This window comes from Erinaceus europaeus, chromosome 13 (genome assembly GCF_950295315.1).
Source record: "Erinaceus europaeus chromosome 13, mEriEur2.1, whole genome shotgun sequence".
In the NCBI taxonomy this organism is placed as follows: domain Eukaryota; kingdom Metazoa; phylum Chordata; class Mammalia; order Eulipotyphla; family Erinaceidae; genus Erinaceus; species Erinaceus europaeus.
This window is the reverse complement of record NC_080174.1, coordinates 71,731,952-71,754,778: the sequence shown is the minus strand read 5'-3', so window position 1 is coordinate 71,754,778 and position 22,827 is coordinate 71,731,952. Positions and strand designations below refer to the sequence as shown.

The 22,827-nt window shown below is 43.2% G+C and overlaps 2 protein-coding genes across 5 annotated transcripts; both read left to right on the top strand.

Moving 5' to 3' along the window:
- Positions 1-2,561: 2,561 nt before the first annotated feature.
- Positions 2,562-11,686, top strand: MAGOH (mago homolog, exon junction complex subunit). The gene is made up of 5 exons (XM_007534187.3): positions 2,562-2,720; positions 4,553-4,611; positions 7,385-7,495; positions 10,034-10,116; positions 11,454-11,686. The coding sequence occupies exons 1-5, from the start codon at positions 2,633-2,635 to the stop codon at positions 11,551-11,553; spliced, it is 441 nt and encodes a 146-aa protein (XP_007534249.1). The 5' UTR covers positions 2,562-2,632; the 3' UTR covers positions 11,554-11,686.
- A 1,401-nt stretch (positions 11,687-13,087) lies between these two features.
- On the top strand, positions 13,088-21,823 carry CZIB (CXXC motif containing zinc binding protein). Of its 4 annotated transcripts, XM_016192980.2 has the most exons (8): positions 13,091-13,221; positions 13,420-13,503; positions 15,127-15,183; positions 15,950-16,031; positions 16,238-16,269; positions 18,727-18,804; positions 19,524-19,589; positions 21,540-21,823. In XM_016192980.2, the coding sequence occupies exons 1-8, from the start codon at positions 13,216-13,218 to the stop codon at positions 21,615-21,617; spliced, it is 483 nt and encodes a 160-aa protein (XP_016048466.1). In that variant the 5' UTR covers positions 13,091-13,215; the 3' UTR covers positions 21,618-21,823. The 4 variants fall into 4 exon arrangements, with proteins under 4 accessions (XP_060062185.1, XP_016048467.1, XP_016048466.1 ...); XM_060206202.1 differs by lacking the exon at positions 15,127-15,183 and having other exon boundaries at positions 13,088-13,221; XM_016192981.2 differs by lacking the exon at positions 18,727-18,804 and having other exon boundaries at positions 13,088-13,221.
- Positions 21,824-22,827: the final 1,004 nt, after the last annotated feature.

Sequence of the window (22,827 nt, the reverse complement as noted above, 5' to 3'; positions counted from 1 at the left end):
TATAAAAGCTGCAAGAGAAATACCTGTATAAATATTATGTTTTCAAATAGCATTTTGTTCTATACACATTGTTGTTATCTTGGAGGTAAAGTCCTGGCTTGCAAACTCCATCACAATGTACCTAAATGGATTCTTTGTCCCCCACCCCCACCCCCCTGGCCCTCCACACCCCCAAAATACCATATTTTCTGTGACAGGCATGTTGGGTCACCCTGTTTCTGCTCTTTTTGTCTTGTCACTCTGAGTCCCACTAGCCTCTATACTCAGTGCCCTTTGCAGTCGGGTCTCTTCTCCAAAGGCAAAGGGACAGCGGGTGGTATGCTGCACCACGTCAACAGTATTGATATCATCTTGGTGAACTGAAAACCAAATGTGGATATTTGTAAAAAAAAAATTATGGCATTGTTTTAGAGAGATTAAATTCATTTTTTTAAATCTGAAGGTATTGTTTCCTTGTGCTTTAATAAGGGGGGGGGGGAGATAAGTGATTATTGAATGGGCCAGACAGTCTATATAAAAATTAACTCAACAACCCTCAATATTTAGATAAACATTAAAAAATGATGTCATACCCATAGCTTGGAAGGGGGTGCAATGGCTAGAGCTTTGTGCTTAAAAGCACAAGGTCCTGAGTTCAATCCTTGGGAATTGCCTGTGCCAGAGTGATGCTTTGGTTCTCTCTCTTCCCTTTTCTCTCTCATGTTAATAAATAAATCTCTCTGAAAAAACAACCATTTCCCTCTTAAGGACCAAAAGCATATTTAACATGTGTAGTATGTTCTGCCTAGCTTTTTCTTCTCTTCCTCTTTTACTATTTTTTTAAATGTTACAAACTTTTTTTGAAATATTATTTATAAAAATAAATCCCCTCCTCATTTTATCTCTGCCTCTGTCCTACCAAAAAATTTTTTTTAAATAAATGAGACTTAGGCCTGAGTGATAGTATAATGGTAATGGTTATGCAAAAAAAAATTCTCATTCCAGGCTCAATCCCACATCATCATAAACTAGAGCAGTTCTGTGATCTGGGAGGTGGCACAATGGATAAAGCACTGAACTCTCAAGTATGAGGTCCCAAGTTCAACCCCCAGCAGCACATGTACCAGTGTGATGTCTGGTTCTTTCTCTCGTTTCTGTCATTCTCATTAATAAATGTTTTTTAAAAACGAGCAGTTCTGGTAAAAATATAAACAAAGATTTAAGGCCTTATTTCCCTTAGCCTAAAGCAGTATTTACACTGTTGCCACTCCTTTCTTACAATAGTCTAATTTTTCACCTCACACCACCTTTCCCAGACAATACTTTTAGCCCACTTGCATGACAGTTACTAGGCTCAGGCAAAAACTACTAATGTCATGGGTCCTTAGACTATACCTAAAATAGACTTCCTAGCTTCTTCACACACGAAGACCCTTAGGTCCAACTGCTCTGTTCTTTAAGTTCCTGATCATTAAACAGTTTGTCCTGCTTTACATCCTACCATTTTTCAGCCACCAAGTTGCAGTTGCTACCATGACACCAACCTAACATCTCTGGGCAGAAAACCTCACCAATGTGTCCTGGAACCCCATCTCCCCAGAGCCCTAACCCACTAGGGAAAAACAGAAACTGGCTGGGGATATGGATCAGCCTGTCGACGACCATGCTCAGCAGAGAAGTAATTACAGAAGCCAGACTTTCCACCTTCTGCACCCCTTAAAGAATTGTGGTCCATACTCCTAGAGGAATGAAAAAAATAGGGAACCTTCCAATGGAGGGGGAACAGAACTCTGGTAGTGGTAATTATATGAAGCTGTACCCCTCTTATCCTACAATCTTGTTAATCATTATTAAATTACTAGTAAAAAAAATTACTCACTTTGGCTTACATGGCACAATACACGAGTTTGTCCGCCCCCTTCCTCACTGGTTAAATTCTAGTGTCCTTTACACACCCATAAGTCAAGGCATTCCATGTCAGTCACCCACTTTTTATCTCTGTTGCTGATACCTGAGTATAGATGACCATCATCTTAGGTTATCGCTAAGATTAAACAACTACTTAACTTTCAAATCTCCAAGCTTTCCGGGTTTTTGTTTTTGTTTTTTTTTAATTCAATCTATAACAGCCAGAACAATAATTTTAGGATGTAGTAGGGCATGTCACTCCATCCCTTTCCACCTTCATCTCTTCCCCTTGCATAAACCTCTAGTAGTTCTTGGGTTTTTCAGCCCCACTACGTTTATAAGGCTTGATGTATCTATCAATATACACTTCAACCACCACCTCTAGATTATATGACTATCATTCCCTCCTCTGTGTTACACAAACCCGTTTTCAGTTCAGAAGTCTTATGGATTCTTGCCTACAGTGAGCAAGACCCAATCTCAGCGTCGGTCTCCTGAACCTAACAAAACCCATAGTGCCGGCCACGCCCCCTGCAGAAATGAACTCGTCTCGGCCGGAAGACGCGAGCAGCCTAGTCCCCGCCTCCGGGCGCCGAAGAGGGGAGAAAGGCCTTCCGGTTAGGACGGTGCCGTCGCCTTGACGTCACTTCCGCGCGCCACTGTAAACGTCAGTGCCGGGGTGGGGGGGGATACAGTGGTGGTGTGCTTGCCTTTGAGTTCTGTCTCGGCGATCTTCCCGGGAGCCATGGAGAGTGATTTCTATTTGCGCTACTATGTGGGTCACAAGGGAAAATTCGGCCACGAGTTCCTGGAATTTGAGTTCCGGCCCGATGGTAAGAACGATCTTCGGTTCATTTGGGGGATGCGCTAGATGCGGGTGAGAAGGGAGGCCCCGGGTCCGGAATGTGCGGACAGCGATAGAGGAGGGGCTGTTGCCTCGCGGGTCTGCAGGAAACGTTCCTGTGTCCCCCTGCTGGTTCCTTCTACCCATGTGAAGAAACTTATGTTTAGAGACGATTCTTGACCAGAATGCTTTTGTTAAAAAGCATTGATCAGGGTGGCAGTAGGTAGCGTAATGGTTATGCAAAGAGGCTCTCATGCCTGAGGCTCCAAAGTCCCAGGTTCAAGCCCCCGCACCACCATAAGCCAGAGCTGAATAGTACTCTGGTAAAAATGAAAAAAAAAAAAAAAAAAGGCATTGATCAAACACCCACTTTATACCAGACCGTTCCAAGGTCTGGAATACAGAAATGACAGGTTTCCTCTCTCATGAAACTGTTATAATGCGAGGAGAGAGACCATAAACAAGCAAACAAAAGACGAAGATTCCAGATAGTGGTGAGTGTTCAGGAAATAAAATGATGGATTAATTGCTGATGAGCTGCTTTTAGATGGGGTGGCCTTTGGAGACTGAACCTGGGGCCCTGACTAAAGAGTTAGCATTGTGAAACTCAGAAGGAATAATATTGCCTAAATGATATAGGGAAAGAATGAGTTAGGCATGTTGTTGTGGCTGAAGGATAGTTACTGTGGGGAGAAAAGAAAAGAATGACAGATATGTAGGCAGAAGTCACACCATACAGGTCTTCATGGCTGTGGTAAAGAACTTGGAGTCGTGCTGAAATATCAGGCACAAATATCTTAGCAGTTTGCCATTCTGAAGAATTTGGATTTTACCGTGAAAGCAGTGGGTTCATTGTCAGCATCAAAGTATTGGAGCAACCTAATCAGATCAGTTACTGTATCACTTTGTTCACTTTATAGAAAATGAATTGAAATGAGAGATCTGAGACAGTGCAGAGGCTGTTGGTATATTAGCCTGTTGGGTGCATTTATACACAAAAGACCTTATGTGTCAAATTCATTGATGATAAGACCACAACTTTTCTATCCCCGGAATAGCTCTGAGTGGTGTACTTGATACTGTATTTGTAGTTTTCAAAAAATGTTTTCACAAATTATTTGAGTCTCCAGAGGTAGGTAAGTTATCAATTACTATTCATGTTTTCCATTGAGGACATTAACCTTCAAAGAAATCATTTGTCAGATAATAAAAAGCTATCCATGTCTGTTTGGTTTTTTATCAGTGTAAGAAAGGGTGCATGCTTAAAAGCATCAGAGCATCATCCTAGCACATACAATGCCAGGAACCAAACTCTTGAACTCATGCTTCAGGGTTCAGTGCTATAATCTACTATTTCACTTCCTGGGCCACCCCACCTGTGTTTTTTTTTTTTTTTTAATCACACCCAAGCTGCCTGTTGCAGGATCTATAGTTTATTGTCAGCATGTTATTTTTTGACTGAGCGCCTATTTAATATCATAATGTAAAGAAGAAAAGGAGTGGGTCTGGGTGGTGGCACACCTGGTTGAGCACACATATTACAATGAGCAAGGATCTGGGTTCGAGCCAGGTCCCACCTGTAGGGGGAAGCTTTGTGAGTGGTGAAGCAGTGCTGCAGTTGTCTCTGTCTCTGTCCCTATCACCCTCTCTCCCCTCTTGATTTAAGAAGTAAAGGAGCTAATTTATTGAAACACTACAGGTGCTTCTATTAGGGAGTCTGAAAAAAGACTACATTTTAAGTGACAGCTTATTAGTCTTAGTAGGTTAATGATGCTGTACTCATGTTTTTATTGTACATTTAATGCTTTTTGTCTCCAACAGGGAAATTGAGGTATGCCAACAACAGCAATTATAAGAATGATGTCATGATCAGAAAAGAGGTAATGAATCTTTAAAACCTTTCATTGCTGTAGTTTAATCTTCTGTCCTATATTGGTTTTATCCTTTCTGGGAGTATTACTAGAAGATAAGAGAAGTATAAGCACATATGTCTATTGACAAATTCTAAGCCTTTTTTTCAGATCTTCTTTTAACTTGTATTTGATTTCACAATGAATCATTTACTAGTAATCATTTGAAGTCTTGTAGGACTTTAATTTGATCCCTGAATCTTCTCCTCACTGACTTTGGGCAAATTCTATCTGAAATTTTAAGTCTCAGTTTCTTTTCTTTTGTCTTTTTTTTTTTTTTTTAATTTTATTATTGGATAGAGACAGAGAAATTGAGAGGGAAAGGGGAAATAGAGGGAAAGAGACAGAGACACCTACACCCTTGCTTTACGGCTTATGAAGCTTTCCCCCTGCGGGCGGAGACCAGGGGCTTGAACCCAGTCCTTGTGTGCTACAATGTATGCCCTTAGCCAGATGTGTCACCACCTGGCCGTAGTTGCAGTTTCTTTATCATCAAAAACAGAAAGAATATCCCCAACCCTACACTGCTATAGAATTAAATATTATATTTAAAGTGTTTGATGTATTCTCTGCACGTACCACTCAATAGAGCTACTTTTTAAAGTTTTTTAAGTTAATTTTTTTTGCATTATCTTTATTTATTTATTGGATAGAGACAGCCAGAAATCAAGAGGGAAGAGGGTGATAAAGAGGGAGAGAGTGAAAGACACTTGCAGCCTTGCTTCACCACTTGCAAAGCTTGCCCCCTGCAGGTGGGGGCTGGGGGCTCGAACCTGGGTCCTTGAGTACTGTAACGTGCACTCAACCAGGTGTGTCACCAGTCTCACTCAATAGAGCTATTTAATCTGTATTTGAATGGGGAAAGTAGCATAGGAGATTAGTTTCCATTGTATGCATTTTAGATGCCAGGGATAGCACTAGTTACTTTATCTGCATGATCTAATTTAACATAAACCTGTGTGATGTGTGGTATTATATGCCCTTTACAGATCAGATAATGAAAGGCCAGATGCTAATCATGGGCCTGGTCAATGTCACCCCTTTGAGCAAGAGAATAGATAGAGAATCAGACCTGTGCTTTCTTTCCACTCTCAAGTCCATGTATTCCATTTTGGCATAATTTCTACCATACCATTATGGCTTCATCAGTGCTGTTTTTTTTGTTTTTCACATTTGAAAGTATCTTAACAGTCAATATACTTTAATACTATTTTATGTAATTAGTGATCAATTTTATTATTTCCCTCATATGTAAACATTTTCACATAATTTCTTTTTAAAACAAATTGTATTCATTCTGTGAGGTGGAGATACCAGTGCTCTGCTCTGTTCTGTACAGTGCTGGGAATCAAACCTGGGCCCCTATTCATGCTGGTCCCGCTCTCCACCTGCTGAGTCACTGCTCTACATGCACTTTTTAAACATTTTATCTATTTTTAATTTATTATTATTATCTTCATTTATTTATTGCATAGAGACAGCCAGAAGTTGAGAGGAAGGGGGAGACAGAGAGGGAGAGAGACACCTGCACCCCGGGCTTTGCCACTTGTGAAGCTTTCCCCCTGCAGGTGAGACTAGTGCTTGAACACTGGTCCTTGCACACTGTAACATGAGCACTCAACCAGGTGTGTCACCACCCAGCCCTTTTATTTTATTTTATTTTTAATGAGAAATATTGAGAGAGGGAGAGGAAGATAAAGACCATAGCACTGCTCAGCTCTGGCTTATGGTGGTGCTGGGGGTTGAACCTGAGACCGTAGAGCCCCAGACCTAGAAATCTTTTGCATAACCACTATGCTATCTCCTCAGCCCTGCCTTACATACATGGACCAGTATACAAAACATAATGCTAAGAAATAATTCACCCAGTAAACCTGACTTACTAAATCCTAGGTTTAAGCCCTGGTACCATAAGAGTGAACCGCAGACATTCTCCATGGATGGTGAAGCAGTTCTGTGGCGTTTTACCCTTTATCTGGAATTTAAAAAATGAAGGAACTGAAAGTTAGCTCACTAAGTAGAGTGTGTACTTTGCCATATGTAAGTGGCCAAAATCAAGTCCCTTGCTCCACATGAGAGCAGGGCCAGAGGAAGCTTCAGGAATGGTGCTGTGGTTTCTCTTCTCTTTCTCTCTTTCTCTGAAATTAAAAGAAAAAAAAAATCCAAGGTTACTAATAGATCTTTTATGGGTTCAGTGTGAGTTGGGTATTAAGCAAGGAAAAGGTTTGTGTCATCAGATTATAAAGTACAAAGAACTAGGTAATAGTCAATGGGCACTCTATTTTTTAACCAGAGCACTGTTCAGCTCTGGCTTATGGTGGTGCGGAGGATTGAACCTGGGACTTTGGAGCCTCAGACATGAGAGTCTGTTTGCATAACCATTATGCTATCTACCCTTCATCCCATTGGTAATTTCTGATCCTGCCTCTTTTTCATCTGAGCTTGAGTCTGAATATCTTCCCACTTATTAATATGCCAGAAATAAGTTTTCAGGAAGAGAGATTGAGAATGTGTAAGAGACCAGACCACTACTCTGCCAGTCATGACGTTATGCTTTGACTTTAGGGTGTGTGTGTGTGTGTGTGTGTGTGTGTGTGTGTGTGTGTTTGTGTTTTATCTGGTCCATGCATTGTACTACTGAGCAAACATCCTGGTGCTCCCTGCCCCAGGCTGCCCTTTTAAGTCTTGATTGCTGTCTCCTTAAGGATATAATTTAAATTCTGTTTTTTGAACTTGCTTTCAGGCTTATGTACATAAAAGTGTGATGGAGGAGCTGAAGAGAATAATTGACGACAGTGAAATTACCAAAGAGGATGATGCTTTGTGGCCACCTCCTGATCGAGTAGGCCGGCAAGTGAGTGCTTTATCAACTGTTCTGTAATGGAGAAGTCATAGAGTGAGGTTCACTGCTCTACACATGACATTGAGTGTGTGAGTGTGTATGTGTGAGAGACAGGGAAAGAGGGAGGGAGGGACAGAGACAGAAAAAGAGCGCTGCACAAAGCAGGTTAGTAGCACCTTAGTTTAAGGATAGAAGCATTTTGGGAATCGGACGGTAGCACAGCGGGTTAAGCACACGAGGCACAAAGCGTAAGGATCCTGGTTCAAGCCCCCATCTCCCCACCTGCAGGGGAGTCACTTCACAGGTGGTGAAGCAGGTCTGCAGGTATCTGTCTTTCTCTCCCCCTCTCTGTCTTCCCTTCCTCTCTCCATTTCTGTCTGTCCTATCCAACGACGATGACATCAATAACAACAATTATAACTACAGCAATAAAACAAGGACAACAAAAGGGAATAAATAAATAAATATTTTTTAAAAAAAGAAACATTTTCCAGAGGCACAGCAGAGAAGATGATGCTGATTTCTTAGAGCCCAGTAATTATGAGGGTACAAAGATAATTAGAACATAGTTAATTTCAATACTGGATATATAGTAGAAGAAAAATCAAGTAAGCAACTACATATATATCTTTAAATTCATGCCACATATATTCATTTTCAAGACCATTGTAATGGAAATATAAAACCTGCCATATTTGACTAAATAAAAGGAATGATATTTCTCTGTACTTCAAATTTTGCCTTCTTTGTCCAAACTTCTGACTACCTTGTTGTTCTTTTTTTTTTTTTTAATTTGTATTATCTTTATTTATTTATTGGATGGAGACAGCCAGAAATTGAGAGGGTAGGGGGAGAGAGACAGAGAGATAACTACAACACTGCTTCACCACTTGTGAAGCTTTCCCCCTGCATGTCAGGACTGGGGGCTTGAACCTGGATCCTTATGCTTAGTAACATGTATGCTCAACCAGGTGCACCACTACCCAGCCCTCCCACTTGTTCTTGTCCTCTGAAAACCATTTATTTCATCCTGAAACCAGAATAATCTTTTTTAAACTATAAGGTTATTTATTCTACTGGTTTTAAGTCCTCCAGTGACTTCCTACTGCATTTAAAATAAAATTCAAATTCCCACCATATTTTTTGCCTTTCTTACAATTTCATTGTGTGCAAACCTAGCTTTTTTTTCTTTTCCTGTTCCACAGTCACACCTAAGTTGTTAGTTTAGTATATTGGCATAAACTATATACTGCCAGGAACATTGGGTGCAAGACTGTCTTTATTATTGAGATCTTCAAATGTCACTTCTTCAGTGATGCCTTGCTTGTCCATCCAGTCAAAAATGTCTTCCTGAGGTCAGGAGATTGCTTAGCTCTTAAAAATCCATACCTAGTCATGGGTGAGACCCTAGGTTCAATCCCTGAGACCACAGGGGAACAGCATGGGGAACTCTAAGAGGGAATTCCATGGGTGGTGGAGTGGTGCTTTGCTATCTTTCTCCCCCTCCCTATCTCTCTTAAAAAATGTAGAATAAAAGAATTGAGCCAGGGAGGTATTTCAGTGGTATGAATTGAGTTCATTCCCCAGTACTGCATATAGAGTAAAAATTAAATGCCCTTCCACATTTATTATAATCATATCTACTTTATTCTCTTCATAGCAGGTACCATTATCTGGAATTTTCTTGTTTGCTTTCCTTTTAGTATCTTTTCTTCCTTCACATATTGGCATACACATACAGTTTCCTTTGGTACAAAGATTTCTATCCAGTTTTTCATCATTGTATCTCTAGTGTCTAAAATAGTGTTGATATATAGCTCAGTAATAGTTGTATCTATTCATATAAAAACCCATATAAGATAATTCCTAATTCAAAATTAATGGCCAATTCTTGAGGAACTGTCAATAAAAAATTTTCCCCACTATTAGTATTTACTAAAGTGGTCACAAGAACTCGGTAATAGCATATATATGCCTAAGGTTCTGAACATTTGCTCCTTGGCATCACATGTGCCAGGGTGGTGCTCTGATCTCTCACACTCTCTCATTAAGTAAATAGTTTTTTAAAAAGGAAAACACACACACACACACACACACACACACATATGTGTATATATAATACGTAGGACTCAGTAGTCTTTAAGTTCCATGAAAGTAAAACTATTTTTGTTTTATTGATTTGTCTCAAGCACAGGAACAGTTCCTGGCACATATTGGGCGTAGCCCATAGATAATTTTTAAAGGTGTACTAACTTGTGTCACTATGGGAACTGAGACCCAAGAATTTCATACACAAACTATCATCATCATCAGGTCTGATTCCTCTTGTCCAGGTTAGAGTCTTGGTAAGACACTGATCTGTTCTCTCTTTATTTTCAGTACCTAGCGATTTAGTCCTTAGAATGAACTGGTGTTTTGTTTGTGTGGTCATGTTTTCTCGAGTTTGTGCAGTTTGGCATATGTTGACTTCATTGTGGTTGATGAAAAATTCAACTCGTCTTTTTTTTTCTTCTTTGTTTATTTGTTTTGGTTTGGTTTTTATGTTTCCAGGAGCTTGAAATTGTCATTGGAGATGAACATATCTCTTTCACAACATCAAAAATTGGTTCCCTTATTGATGTCAACCAGTCCAAGTAAGTGTACATGATCCATATGTCCAGATGTATGTGTTTTTGGAGTAACCAAATCCACCATTATGTCTGGATATGATACAAGTGTAAGACAAAGGGATCAGCTTGCACCATCAAGGTAGTTCACTAGGTATGACATGTTCCTGGCCACCCATAGCCAGGCTTGAGCCCTAGAACCACGTGGAAGGTGCTATTGTATGGAAGGAAGCCCTAGTGCTGTGGTGTCTCTCACTCTTTATCTGAATAAAAAAGTAGAGTGTGTGGGGGGGGGGGGGGTAGGGGAACAGTCCCAGTGCAGTGAAGTCACATATGAGTGCAACCCTGGCTCCACCAAAAAATAGGGGGTGGGCTTGAAGAAATCATCTTAAGTGAGATAAGTCGAAAGCAAAAGGATGAATATGGGATGATCTCATTCACAGACAGTAGTTGAAAAACAAGATGAGAAGGGAAAACACTAAGCAGAACTTGGACTGGAGTTGGTGTATTTCACCAGAGTAAATGGGGGGTGAGGGGGCAAAGTGTGTGTGCATAGTACCAGCTTGTCAGGAATCGGGCGGTAGCGCAGTGGGTTAAGTGCACATGGCACAAAGCGCAAGGACCCGCCTAAGGATTCCGGTTTGAGCCCTGGCATGTGAAAAGCCCCAGGTTTGATTCCCTAGCACCACTAGTACCCAAATATCTGTCTGTCTTTAGTCAAAAACATTTTTCGGGGGGAAGGGGGATGGAGGGCGAGGGTGGTGAGACACCTAGTAGAGCACACACATCCAGTGCACAAGGATCTAGGTTCAAGCTTCCAGTCCCATATTTAAAAAATATTTATTCATAAAAAAAAAGTAGGGGAGTCACTTGGTGGCATAGCGGGTTAAGCGCACGTGGCGCAAAGTGCAGGGACCAGCATAAGAATCTGGGTTCGAGCCCCAGCTCCCCACCTGCAGGGAAGTCACAAGTGGTGAAGCAGGTCTGTAGGTGTCTTATCTTTCTCTCCCCCTCTCTTGTCTTCCCCATCTCTCTCCATTTCTGTCTGTCCTTTCCAACAACGACATCAATAACAACAATAGTAATAATAACTACTACAATAAAACAAGGGCAACAAAAGGGAATAAATATAAATAAAATTTTTTTAAAAAGTAGTCTTTGGATCAGGGACATAGATTATCAGTAAAGTATATGCTTTATATGTGTGAGGCCATGGGTACTAACCCTTGGTACCATATAGCAAGGTATGTGTACACAGGTATATGTGTATATTTTAAAACAAACTTTGAGATCAGCAATCCACTACTTTAATCATTATTTTCCTTTTTTTTAATCTTTTAATGTTGTTTTCCCTTTCTTTTTAGGGATCCAGAAGGCTTGCGAGTATTTTATTATCTTGTCCAGGACCTGAAGTGTTTGGTCTTTAGTCTTATTGGATTACACTTCAAGATTAAGCCAATCTAACTTGATACTGATATGGACATGAGGGGGGTGGGGATAACTGTTTTGCATTACCATTCATTACTAGGACATTTTTGTGTATATCAGGGCAGTATTTTTTATAAACTGATTATCTAATAAATGTGACAAAAATGAACCTTTTGCTATTTTATAAAGACTTGAAGTGTGAAACCCCTTTTTTTGTTTAACAGTAACACTGTGAAATATTGCTCCAAAATCTCATCAATTCTAGAGATAGCTACCAGCTTAGAGAGACTAGTAGAGGGTATGTATGTTAAAGTCAGTACCAGCAGCTATTCAGAATTGAGATTGTTGTTAACAGATTGTCTAGGAATTTTTGCTTAGCAAGTGGATCTGTAGAAACTTGTTTAAATTGCAAATCTTGGGCAAAATACTGTGGGTGCTGAAAGGAAGTGGTACTTTATAAACCTCATTTGACTGACAAGTGATTAGTGATCATATTTCAAGACAGGCTAGTTTGGGACAAGGTCTAAATATTCTGACTTAGTACTTCCCCCCACAAAACAGACTGTCTCTGCGAGATTATGATGCAGCAAATTAGGTGCAGATCTGGAACCTGAGATGTCGGGGTTCCTGACTCTGCTATACAGAATGGTACTTAGGACATTGAGGCAAGACAAGAGTGAAGAGGACATTAAAAGTAGCTGCACCGACTGGGAGTATGGACCGACCAGTCAACGCCCATGTTCAGCGGGGAAGCAATTACAGAAGCCAGACCTGCAACCCTCAATGACCCTGGGTCCATGCTCCCAGAGGGATAGAGTATGGGAAAGCTATCAGGGGAGGGGGTGGGATATGGAGACTGGGTGGTGGGAATTGTGTGGAGTTGTACCCCTCCTACCCTATGGTTTTGTTAATTAATCCTTTCTTAATTAAAAAAAAGTAGCCGCTCCAAATTCTAAATGTCAGGGTTCTAGAAGGCTATGAAAATATGAGGTGAAGTGTCCTTGTAGTGGTCACAGTTGTATGGTCTCAAATGTGCCCTGCATTAGAGGACGCTTAAAAAGATAAATAGATTTGGTAAATGTAGGAGAGAAAGCCCCATAGCCCAGAGAAGAGTTAGCTGAATGGGACTCTTCAGGTGTGAAGACAACAAAAAGGTGTGCCCAGGATACGTTCGAGAATAATGCAAACCTAAAAAAAAAAAAAAAAAGAAAGAAAAAAATTAGGGCGGAGGGTAGATAGCGTAATGGTTATGCAAACAGACTCTCATGCCTGAGGCTCCAAAGTCCGAGGTTCTATTCCCGGCAGCACCATAAGCCAGAGCTGAACAGTGTTCTGGTTAAAAAAAAGTTGGAGGGAAAGATACTTCGTCCCAAGTGCGAGAAGCTAGTCCTAGGCAAGAAGAACCAGGTGCCAAAAGGCAGAACCGAGAGGAGGCAGCTAGAAGCGCCGGCAGGATTCAGGCAATTTGCTTTGCTGTAGCACCCTTCCGGCCAGCTCTCAGTGACTCTGGAAACACTGATTTATGGGTGTGATGAGCACAAAACTCAAGTCCAGCGAGCCGGGTTTGCGCAGCAACCGGAGGCCCCGCCCTTCCGGAGCACGCCCGGCCCACGTTGATGACGTGATACAGGCTGCGCCCGTGCGTACGGCTAGCTGGAAAGTAGGCTCGCAACCTGAGCAGAGCTCAGCCGCATCTCTATGGGGGTGAGGAGGAGACACCCCACCTCCGGGGCAGGGGCGTTAAGGTGGCGAAGATCCGGGATAGAAGGGAGTGTGGGAAGATGGCTGGAGCTCCGAGCATCGGAGAGGCACCGCCGCAGTACCGGGAGGGGCGGGGCTCGGTGTGGGGCTGCGCAGGCGCAGTGGATGGTGTAGCTCTGGCCTTCCCTTTCCTGCTCTTAGAAAATCGCGCTGCAGCTCAAGGCCACGCTAGAGAATGTCACCAACCTCCGGCCAGTGGGCGAGGACTTCCGGTGGTACCTGAAGGTGTGGCTGGGGGCGGAGCTTGGGCTGGAGAAGGAAGGGGCGTGGGGGACGTTTTAAGGTTGGAGGGTAGGGGGATGCCATATGGCCTGCCCGGGAAAAAAGAAAAAGAAAAAAAAAAAACTCTTTGAAGCAACTTTCTTCTTCGTGCTGGTAATGTGTGTGCTGTACTAGGGAGCCCGCTGCCAGCACCCTTGTAACTTAATAAAAGTTATTCCGGGAGTTAGGCGGTAGCTCAGCGGGTTAAGCGCACGTGGCGCAAAGCGCAAGGACAGGCGTTAAGAATCCGGGTTCGAGCCCCTGGCTCCCCGCCTGCAGGGGAGTCACTGCGGTGAAGCAGGTCTGCAGGTGTCTGTCTCTCCTTTCTGTCTTCCCCTCCTCTCTCGATTTCTCTCTGTCCTATCCAACAATGACATCAATAACAACAATAAGACAAGGGCAACAAAAGGGAATAAATGTAAAATTTTAATTATTCCTTAATATTTCGTTGTATATGCTATATAACTTAAGTTATAAATTTGTTGTAGATGTTATGTAACAGCATTTTATGCCTACTTGAAGAGACCTTGTGATTAGAAAGGAGAGTAGTTGCACCGTATTTTTCTTTTGTTGATTAGATTTTCTCTTCGGTGTGTGTGTATGTTTTGTTTTGCTTTGCTACCAGGGATATTGCTTGGAGTTCCGTGCCTGCAGAATGAATTCACCACTCCCAGGGTCTTTTCCCCTCTCATCTTTTCTTTCTTCCTTCCTTTCCTTCCTCTCTCCTTCCCTCCCTCAGATAAAGGCAGAAAAAAATGAAAGGGGGATAGAGAGCGAGAGAAAAGAGAGACCTGTAGCACCATTTAGCCACTTGTGGAGCACACACACATCCCTGCGCGCAGGTGGGGACCAGGGGCTTGAACCTGGTTCTTTTTGTACTGTATATATTCCACCACCCAGCCCCTAGGCTTTATTGTGAATGATTTAGTTTTGTGCTTGACTCCACCCTGACTTACAGCCTCACCCCATTACTGGTGAACCAGCGTCCTAGTAGTGTGCTTTATAGAGCTGCCCTCGGAGCCTAGCAGTTTGAGACCCTTATTCTCCCAGGTCCTCTGCTTTGCTTCCCTCCTAGCCTAAATCCCAGCATCCTCTGTGTTTAGTGCAAGTCCCCTTTTAGGAAGCCTCACCACCTTTATTTACCGAATATTTTGAAACCATAGTGCTAGGGCTTGAGGAATTGACACTTGTCTTCAAAAACCCAGAATTCACTGAAAGAGAAAAGAGAATGAGTAACAGCAAGGATCTGCTGTGCCTCTGAGAACTCAAAGAAAGGCCCTAGCACAGGAAGTACATGTGTTTTGGGAAAGAGGGGTTGCTGTGGCCATTTCTGTACCATATGGGTTTGAATCATACCCAGACTCTGGGATTCCTACTTCATAGAGGAGTTGCAGGTATGCCAGCAGGGGAAACTGTTTACCAAAGATCTGATTGTGCCCTTGGTGGTACTAAGTGTAAGAATAAGGTAGAGACTGCCCACAGGGAAAAAGGCTAAGAATGTGTCTGCTTTACACTGTCATTACCCTTTCCTCTGTCTAGTATTCATCTGAGCTGAATACTAACTAATATTCTTTTTTCCCCCTCAAGATGAAATGTGGCAACTGTGGTGAGGTCTCAGAGAAGTGGCAATATATCCGGATGATGGTAACCACCCCACCCCCAGATCCGCACATAACACATTTGGGCAGGGATGTGGGTAACCTATGGTTCTAATGTCTCTAAAGTGTCTCTAAAGCCTACCACCTTTTTTGATTTCAGAGGTCAGGCATAAGTAGGCTGCTGAGAGAGGTGTGTGTGTGCGCCATGTGTGTTTTTGATATATTGAATATCAGAGTTTCACAGTGTACTCTACTGCTGAGTCATCTCTGATCCAATTTTACATTTTTTTTAATCTTTTATTTGTCTATTGGATAGAGACAGAAATTGAGAGGGATGGGGAAGACAGAGAGAGGGAAAGAGACAGACCTATAGCCCTGCTTCACCACTTGTGCAGCTGTCCTCCTACAGGTGGGAACCAGAGGCTTGAACTAAGGTCCTTGTGCACTGTAATGTGTGTGCTTAACCAGATAGGCTACCACCTGTTGGACCAATTTTTTACTTATAACTTTGTTTTTAAGAGAGTGAGCGATTGACCGAGAGAAGAAAGCACCACTCCACCATCCATAGAGCCCTACTCATTTTTGTCTTAGAACCACTCTAAGCATCAAAGGCAGAGCTTTTAATGCAGGCAAAGCAGATACTTTATCAGAGCCAACTTCCTGGTCCCTCCCCCAGAATTCTTGTTTTAACCAACTTCTCATGCTCTCTGGGTCTTTATCTCATCATCTGGGTAGAAGTGGTAGATTTGAGTCTCCTAAAAGCCCTGTGTCTGATTAATATGTGAACAGAGGTTCTGTTTACTCTTTGCCAGGACAATGTGCCACTGAAGGGAGGTCGTGGCAGCGCCTCCATGGTTCAGAAGTGCAAGCTTTGTGCGAGGGAAAACTCCATCGGTAGGTCCAGCTCTGAACTCTGAGCTCTGTCCGGCTGGCCCAAAGGTCCCTGCTACCTGGCCAAAAGCTGGCTCATCTTATCTGTAGTGGATACAGGCCTGAGGTGCTGAGGCTTCTAGAGCAGATTTTCTTTCTCAGAGTCACTTTGGAAATAGCTAGAGCTAGGGTATAGGCTCAAGTTAACTTTGTCTTCTCTTTTCTTTCAGACATACTGAGCAGTACCATCACATCTTACAATGTAAGTTTCCTACTGTTGTGTGAGGTGAGATCTAGGATGGGAGCTAGGAGGCCTGGACTCGAGTTATATCTGTATCCAGAGTGACCCGCCAGGGGACATTCATCACTCTGTCATCATTATCCATAATATACTGCCTGAGTGCAAGCACAGTGGACTTCTGGCCTGATCTGGCTGCTCAGTTTCCATCACTGGGGACTACTGAGCCTTCTCTGAAATCATGGGTGATACAGTCCTGTGGTGCATCACACCTTGACATGCTCAGTATACCACTGACTAACAGATTAGTCCACAGGTGTGAAAGGGAGTCTTGCTTAAAGAAAGGCAGTTACTTGTATTCATTTACTCCTTTTTTTTTTTTTTTTTCCTCCAGGGCTATTGCTGGGGCTCTGTTCCTGCATTACGAATCCACTGCTCCTGGAGGCTATTTTTTCCCTTTTGTTGCCCTTGTTGTTTATTATTGTTGTTGCTGTCGTTGTTGTTGGATAGGACAGAGAGAAATCAAGAGAGGAGGGGAAGACGGGGAGAGAAAGATAAACATCTACAGACCTGCTTCGCCGCTTGTAAAGCAACCCTCCCTGCAGGTGGGGAGCCAGGGGCTTAAACCGGGTTTCTTACGCCAGTCCTTACACTTAGCACCATTTGTGCTAATCCCACTGCGCTACAGCCTGGCCCCCTCATTTATTCCCTTTTAAAATTGTATGAGGAAGAGAGGAGGAGGGGCAGAACCAGACATCACTCTGGCACATACAGTCCTTGAGAGTCTAGTTCTTATCCACTGTACCACCATCCTTTTTGGCATTATTTATTTATTTACTTATTATTGGACAGAGAGAGAAATTGAGAGGGGAGAAGGAGATAGAAAGGGAAAGAGACAGAGCAGTCCTGCTTCACCACTTGTAAAGCTTTCCCTCTGCAGGGGAGAACTAGGGACTTGAACCAGGGACTCTGCACACTATAATGTATGAGCTTAACCAAGTGTGCTATTGCCTGGCCCCTGGCACTTCATTTATTTATTTTTAACTGTCTTAGAGATGACAGGTTCTTAGCTTTGGCCTGAAAATAGAAAAGGGGAGTCACCTGAAGACTTGCCCTCAAGTAAATCATATCCTCATGGAAGAGACAAATCAGCAGATAAAAAGCAAACCTGGGACAACAGAGGAATGCTTCATTGGTGCCAGGCACATAGTGAATATGCAGGAAATGATTTTACAGTGAATGAAAGAGTGGAAATGTGTGTGTAGTTCTTGCAGTCTCAACCCACAAGGCAGGTAGGCATGAATTTCCTGGCTACACCGCTCCTCTCAGAGGTATTTGCTCCACATGCAGATCTCAGTTCAGACGCTTTATTCAGCCCCTTTGCCTTCATGGCACTAAGTGTATAAACTGTTTAGATCATCTGTGGACTTTATCTGAAGAATTGGGGGGGGGGGGAGCGGGGAGAAAGAGAAAGAAAAAACACGAACTAGAGCCTAAGCCTGAGCCCACAGCACCAGAGCTTTCTGTGGTGTCTTGGCACTCCCATGTAATTCTGGGGCTAAGGCCTGGGCTGAAAGTATGGCAAGACTGTCACTCAACCCAGTGAATTAGCTGTCTGGCCCATATTGAACATTCTTGTCCTCTGAGGATTTTGGTGATGCCTAAGCCTCACACGTATGACTTCACCACTCTAGGATAATTTTTTTTCACTTTATTTCAAGCAGAGAAAGGGGGAGATCAGGAGTCAGGCTGTAGCGCAGCGGGTTAAGTGCATGTGGCGCAAAGCACAAGGACCGGAGTAAGGATCCCGGTTCGAGCCCCGGCTCCCCACCTGCAGGGGAGTCGCTCCACAGGCGGTGAAGCAGGTCTGCAGGTGTCTATCTTTCTCTCCCCGTCTCTGTCTTCCCCTCCTCTCTCCATTTCTCTCTGTCCTATCTAACAACGACGGCATCAATAACAACAATAATAACTACAACAACAATAAGACAACAAGGGCAACAAAAAGGGAAAATAAATAAATAAAATTTTTAAAAAGGGGGGAGATCACAGTAAGGTATGCATCTTACTAGCTAGAACTATCTCAAAGCCCCATCTTGCTCATATTTTTGATACTGGTAACTATATCTTCTATTTATCAAGTGCTGTGCACTTTATACACAACTGAAATTCTCAGATTCCCCTGGAGCAGTTTCCTCAACTCCATTTGACAGTCTTAAGCCCAGAGGAAAAAAAAGAAAAAAGAAGCAGAGCTCTGTACTCTCAGCCAGAGAGGCTGACCCCAAAGTCTACACATTGGTCTACAACATCTGTGTCCAAGAAGGCCTCCTGGGGCAGGCTTCTTCCTGAAGGGGGTTAGTTGCTCGCAGGTCCTGTGCTGGGCACAAAAGGAGCTATAAAGACCCAGTCGGCCAAAAGGACAGGAATCATGGGCCACCTGGAGTGTCCATTTGGGCCTGTCTCCTCATTGCACTTCCTTTGTAGGCTGAAGACAATGAGAAGTTCAAGACAATAGTAGAGTTTGAGTGCCGGGGCCTTGAACCAGTTGATTTCCAGCCACAGGTGCGTGTATCTTCTGGGAACCCTGTGTGCAGGGGAAGGAGCAGTGGGAAGTGACAGCAGAACTTGGCTTCCTAGGTCTCAAGAGACCATGAACTAGAAATTCTAAGAATTATGCCATTTATTTTTATTATTATTATTATTATTATTATTATTAATTGTGCCGTTTATTAATCCTGTTGTATGGTGGGCGCCATGTCCATTGTTTTCACATACTAACTTCATTTAATCCTCACAGTAGCCCTATGAAGCTATTCATCTGATTTTTCAGATGAGCAAAGAACTCCAGAGATTTTTGCAGGTTGCGCAGTGATCACTGGAACTGGAACCCAGATCTGCCCAACTCCAGAGCCAGTGCCCATCCCACTTTGTTTTGACAGCATTTCTACCTCATAGCGCATCTGTGTAGTGCGCTGAAGGGACTATATTGCTCCCATTCACAAATTTAAAAAAAGCAAGTACAGAGAGCGAGGTGGCATGCCCAAAGTCTTTGGTCCAGGGCTGCCTCCAGGGCTCTAATTTGGTGGAACCACTCCAGTCCAAGGGCAACATCCAGGCCCTGGAAGCTCACAGTTATTCCAGAACAGCCCTCCCCCACATACACAGTATCTCTCCTCCCATCATTAGGTGTGATCAGTAGTTCCCCAGCCAGGCCTCACAGGCCAGCCCAGTGGCCCTGTCTACCCCCACCCCAGACTGACTCATTTTCCTATCACTTGCAGGCCGGGTTTGCTGCTGAGGGTGTGGAGTCAGGCACAGTCTTCAGTGACATTAATCTGCAGGAAAAGGTAGGAAATTTGAGCCTTGCAGGGAGCTGTAGGACAACTGGTAGGAATCACCCTTTTGTGAACAAGGCTCATCAGTGAAAAGTTGACCTGGGGGGGGGGGGTGGTAGATAGCATAATGGTTAAGTAAAGTGACTCTTGTGCCTGACGCTCCAAAGTCCCAGCCTCAACCCCCCACACCACCATAAACCAGAGCTAAGCAGTGCTCTGGTAAGAAAATAGGAAGGAAGGAAGGCAGATTGACTCTACATTTTCTTGCTTCCTGTTTGTGATTTTTGGTATTTAAAGTGGGCTCTGGTATTACTGTGTCGTGCTAACATGCCATCTATTAAGGGTAAGATGTGCCTTTTGGATAAAGCACCTGTTACTTGGACTTAGTCATGAATTATAGTACTGTTGGCCAGGAGTTTAACATTAGTTAGGAATATATATTGAGTAAAGTGGGCTAAGACAGAAACCTACAGAGTGGAGAGACAGCTCAGCCTTACTCTTTGCGAAGCCTCGGGTTTGACCCCTAGTACCACATAAAAGAACCAGGAACATTGCCAAGGAACTCCATGGATGGTAGATTAGTGCTTTGTTCTCTATTTTTCTCTTGTTCTTCTCTCTCTCAAGTGTATAAAATTTAAAAATCAAGGGGTCAGGCGGTAGTGCAGTGGGTTAAGCGCACGTGGTGCCAAGTGCAATGACCGGCATAAGGATCCCGGTTCGAGCCCCCGGCTCCCCACCTGCAGGGGAGTCGCCTCACAGGCGGTGAAGCAGGTCTGCAGGTGTCTATCTTTCTCTCCCCCTCTTTGTCTTCCCCTCTTCTCTCCATTTCTCTCTGTCCTATCGAACAGTAACTACAACAGTAAAAAACAAGGGCAACAAAAAGAGAATAAAAAATATTTTCAAAAAAATTTAAAAATCGGTCCAGGAAGTCCACATGATAGTGTGCGTGCACGTGGCCTTCGGTTCATTCCCTGTGTCACATAAATAATTTTTTAAAAAACAGGAACTTACTACAGCAAGACTATTGGTTAATGCTGTAATCAGAGACGCACAGGATACTAACCCTTTACTTTGCCTTCAAGCAGTGATCTGACAGTAATCCAGTCCTGTAGTACTTTGTAAAGCGCAGCTACTGTGAGTACTGAGATTCTACTAAATTGCAGGATGTATCACTGCCTTGCAGATAAGGAGACTTTGTGGCCACATCTCAGGAAGGATAAAAACTTCAATTTGCACAACATCTAATAACAGTAACTGGCATATACTGAGTGCTTATTGCACCTGGCACTATGCTAAGTACTTTTATATTTGTCACCTCATTTGATTCACTCAGTATTCAGAATGAAATTTATTGTTGTCCTTTAAAAATGAATTTAGAGTATAGAGCAGAGGCTCAGGGAACTTAAGTGACTTGCCCCAAATCAAACAGCTTTTCATGCTGGAATTTAAATGCAAGCCTGACTATCTGACTTTGACCTGGATCAGACATTTTTTTTTTTATTTCTTTTACCAGAGCATCATCTGTTCAGCTCTGGCTTATGGTTGGTGCAGGGAATTGAACCTGGGACTTTTAGAGCCTCAGGCATGAGAGTCTCTGCATAACCGTTATGCTATCTACCTTCCTCAGTACATATTCTTAAATATCTAAATCCTGAAGTCCCCTCCCCACTTTGGTCCTCACTGGGGCTTCACCACTCCAGACTGACCTTCATTTTATATATATATATATAGTAAAACATACACAGAGGGAGAGGGGGAAGGAGGGAGAGAACGAGTAAGAGTGGGAAATTGGGGGGGTGGGGGGGTGGATGCCATAGCACTAAGGCTTCCCCAGCATCAATAGTACTCATCATGTGGGGTGGTATCCCATGCACCGTGAAGTGAACCTTTAAGTCCCAGTTCTTACTCTGAACACTGCACCAGTCTGCAAGGTGAGACTAACACTGCCACTTCATTTCACAGGACTGGACTGACTATGACGAAAAGGCTCAAGAGTCTGTGGGAATCTATGAGGTCACCCACCAATTTGTGAAGTGCTGAGCCCTCTTCCTGCACATTTGCCTCTAAGAACTGAGAAGGGACAGAGTGCCCCAAGGAGCAGAGCCCACTCATGAGGCTGGACCCCTCATCCTGCATCCTGGGGCACTTGAGCCCTTACCCTGCATACCATGCTGTCTGTCACATGCAGTCCCAGTGTGTGTAAGCCCCAGTCCCGGGTCCCCACAATAAAGCCTATTTGTGCTGCACTGGTACATGAAGGGTACAGTTAGGTAGCAGCCACTTGCCAAAAAGAATTCATGTTGGCGGTCTTTGCAGCTTCCTGTACTATTTTATTTATTTATTTTTTCCAGAGCACTGCTCAGCTCTGGCTTGTGGTGAAGGGAAATTGTACCTGGGACAATGGAGCCTCCGGCATGAGTCTCTTTGTATAACCATTATGCTATCTACCCCCATCCTCTCCTATACTACTGAAATCTTACGACCCAACTTGGAAAATGTTCAGGAGCTTAAAAGTGTTTGCTTCCCAGCTCTGACAAACCAATCCCAAGATGTCAGACAGCAGTGTCAAGGCCAGTAGTATAAAGGGGAACTGATGTGGAATGTGAATCCCCATAGTCCTGGGTCAAAATAGCACATTGACCAATGTGGCTTTCAGGTAAATGCAAATTTTGTTAGAAGCTATCATCGCATATTCCAGTGCTAAGAGGGACTTAAGAGGTCAAGTTGTCTCATCTGGGCATGAGACAACTTGCTAGAGGGTGTCTGCTCAGTTGCTGTGACCACCACTCTGCTCCCATCTGAAAAGTCTATATGTATAAAAGTTCTTCCATATACTCTTGGGTTTTCAGAAAAGTCATGATGCATTTTTGCACTGGAAGAAAAAAAGTACATCATGACTTTTCTGACAAGGCAGTAGGTCAACCTCTGTCCCCTGTAGCTCCTTTTGCTGGTTCTGGTTTGTCCCCTGTGGTCAGCCTTCTGTGTTTTGTCTCTAATAGCCCTTAAATGTTGTGAAGGTAATAATCGTGACCACCTAAGGTCTGTGGGCCTGGATCTCTGGGTCTAACCCCCTAGACAGTTTCTGGAGTTGTTCATTGAACAGTGAAAGCATGAGGGCAAGTTTATGCCTTCATACTGGTGAATCAACTATTTGGAAAAACCTGCTGAGAGACCTTATCTCCCCAATATTCTGCTATAGCCTGGAATTGCTTGAATATTTGTTTAGGAAGTATCCTCATTTTACACAGAA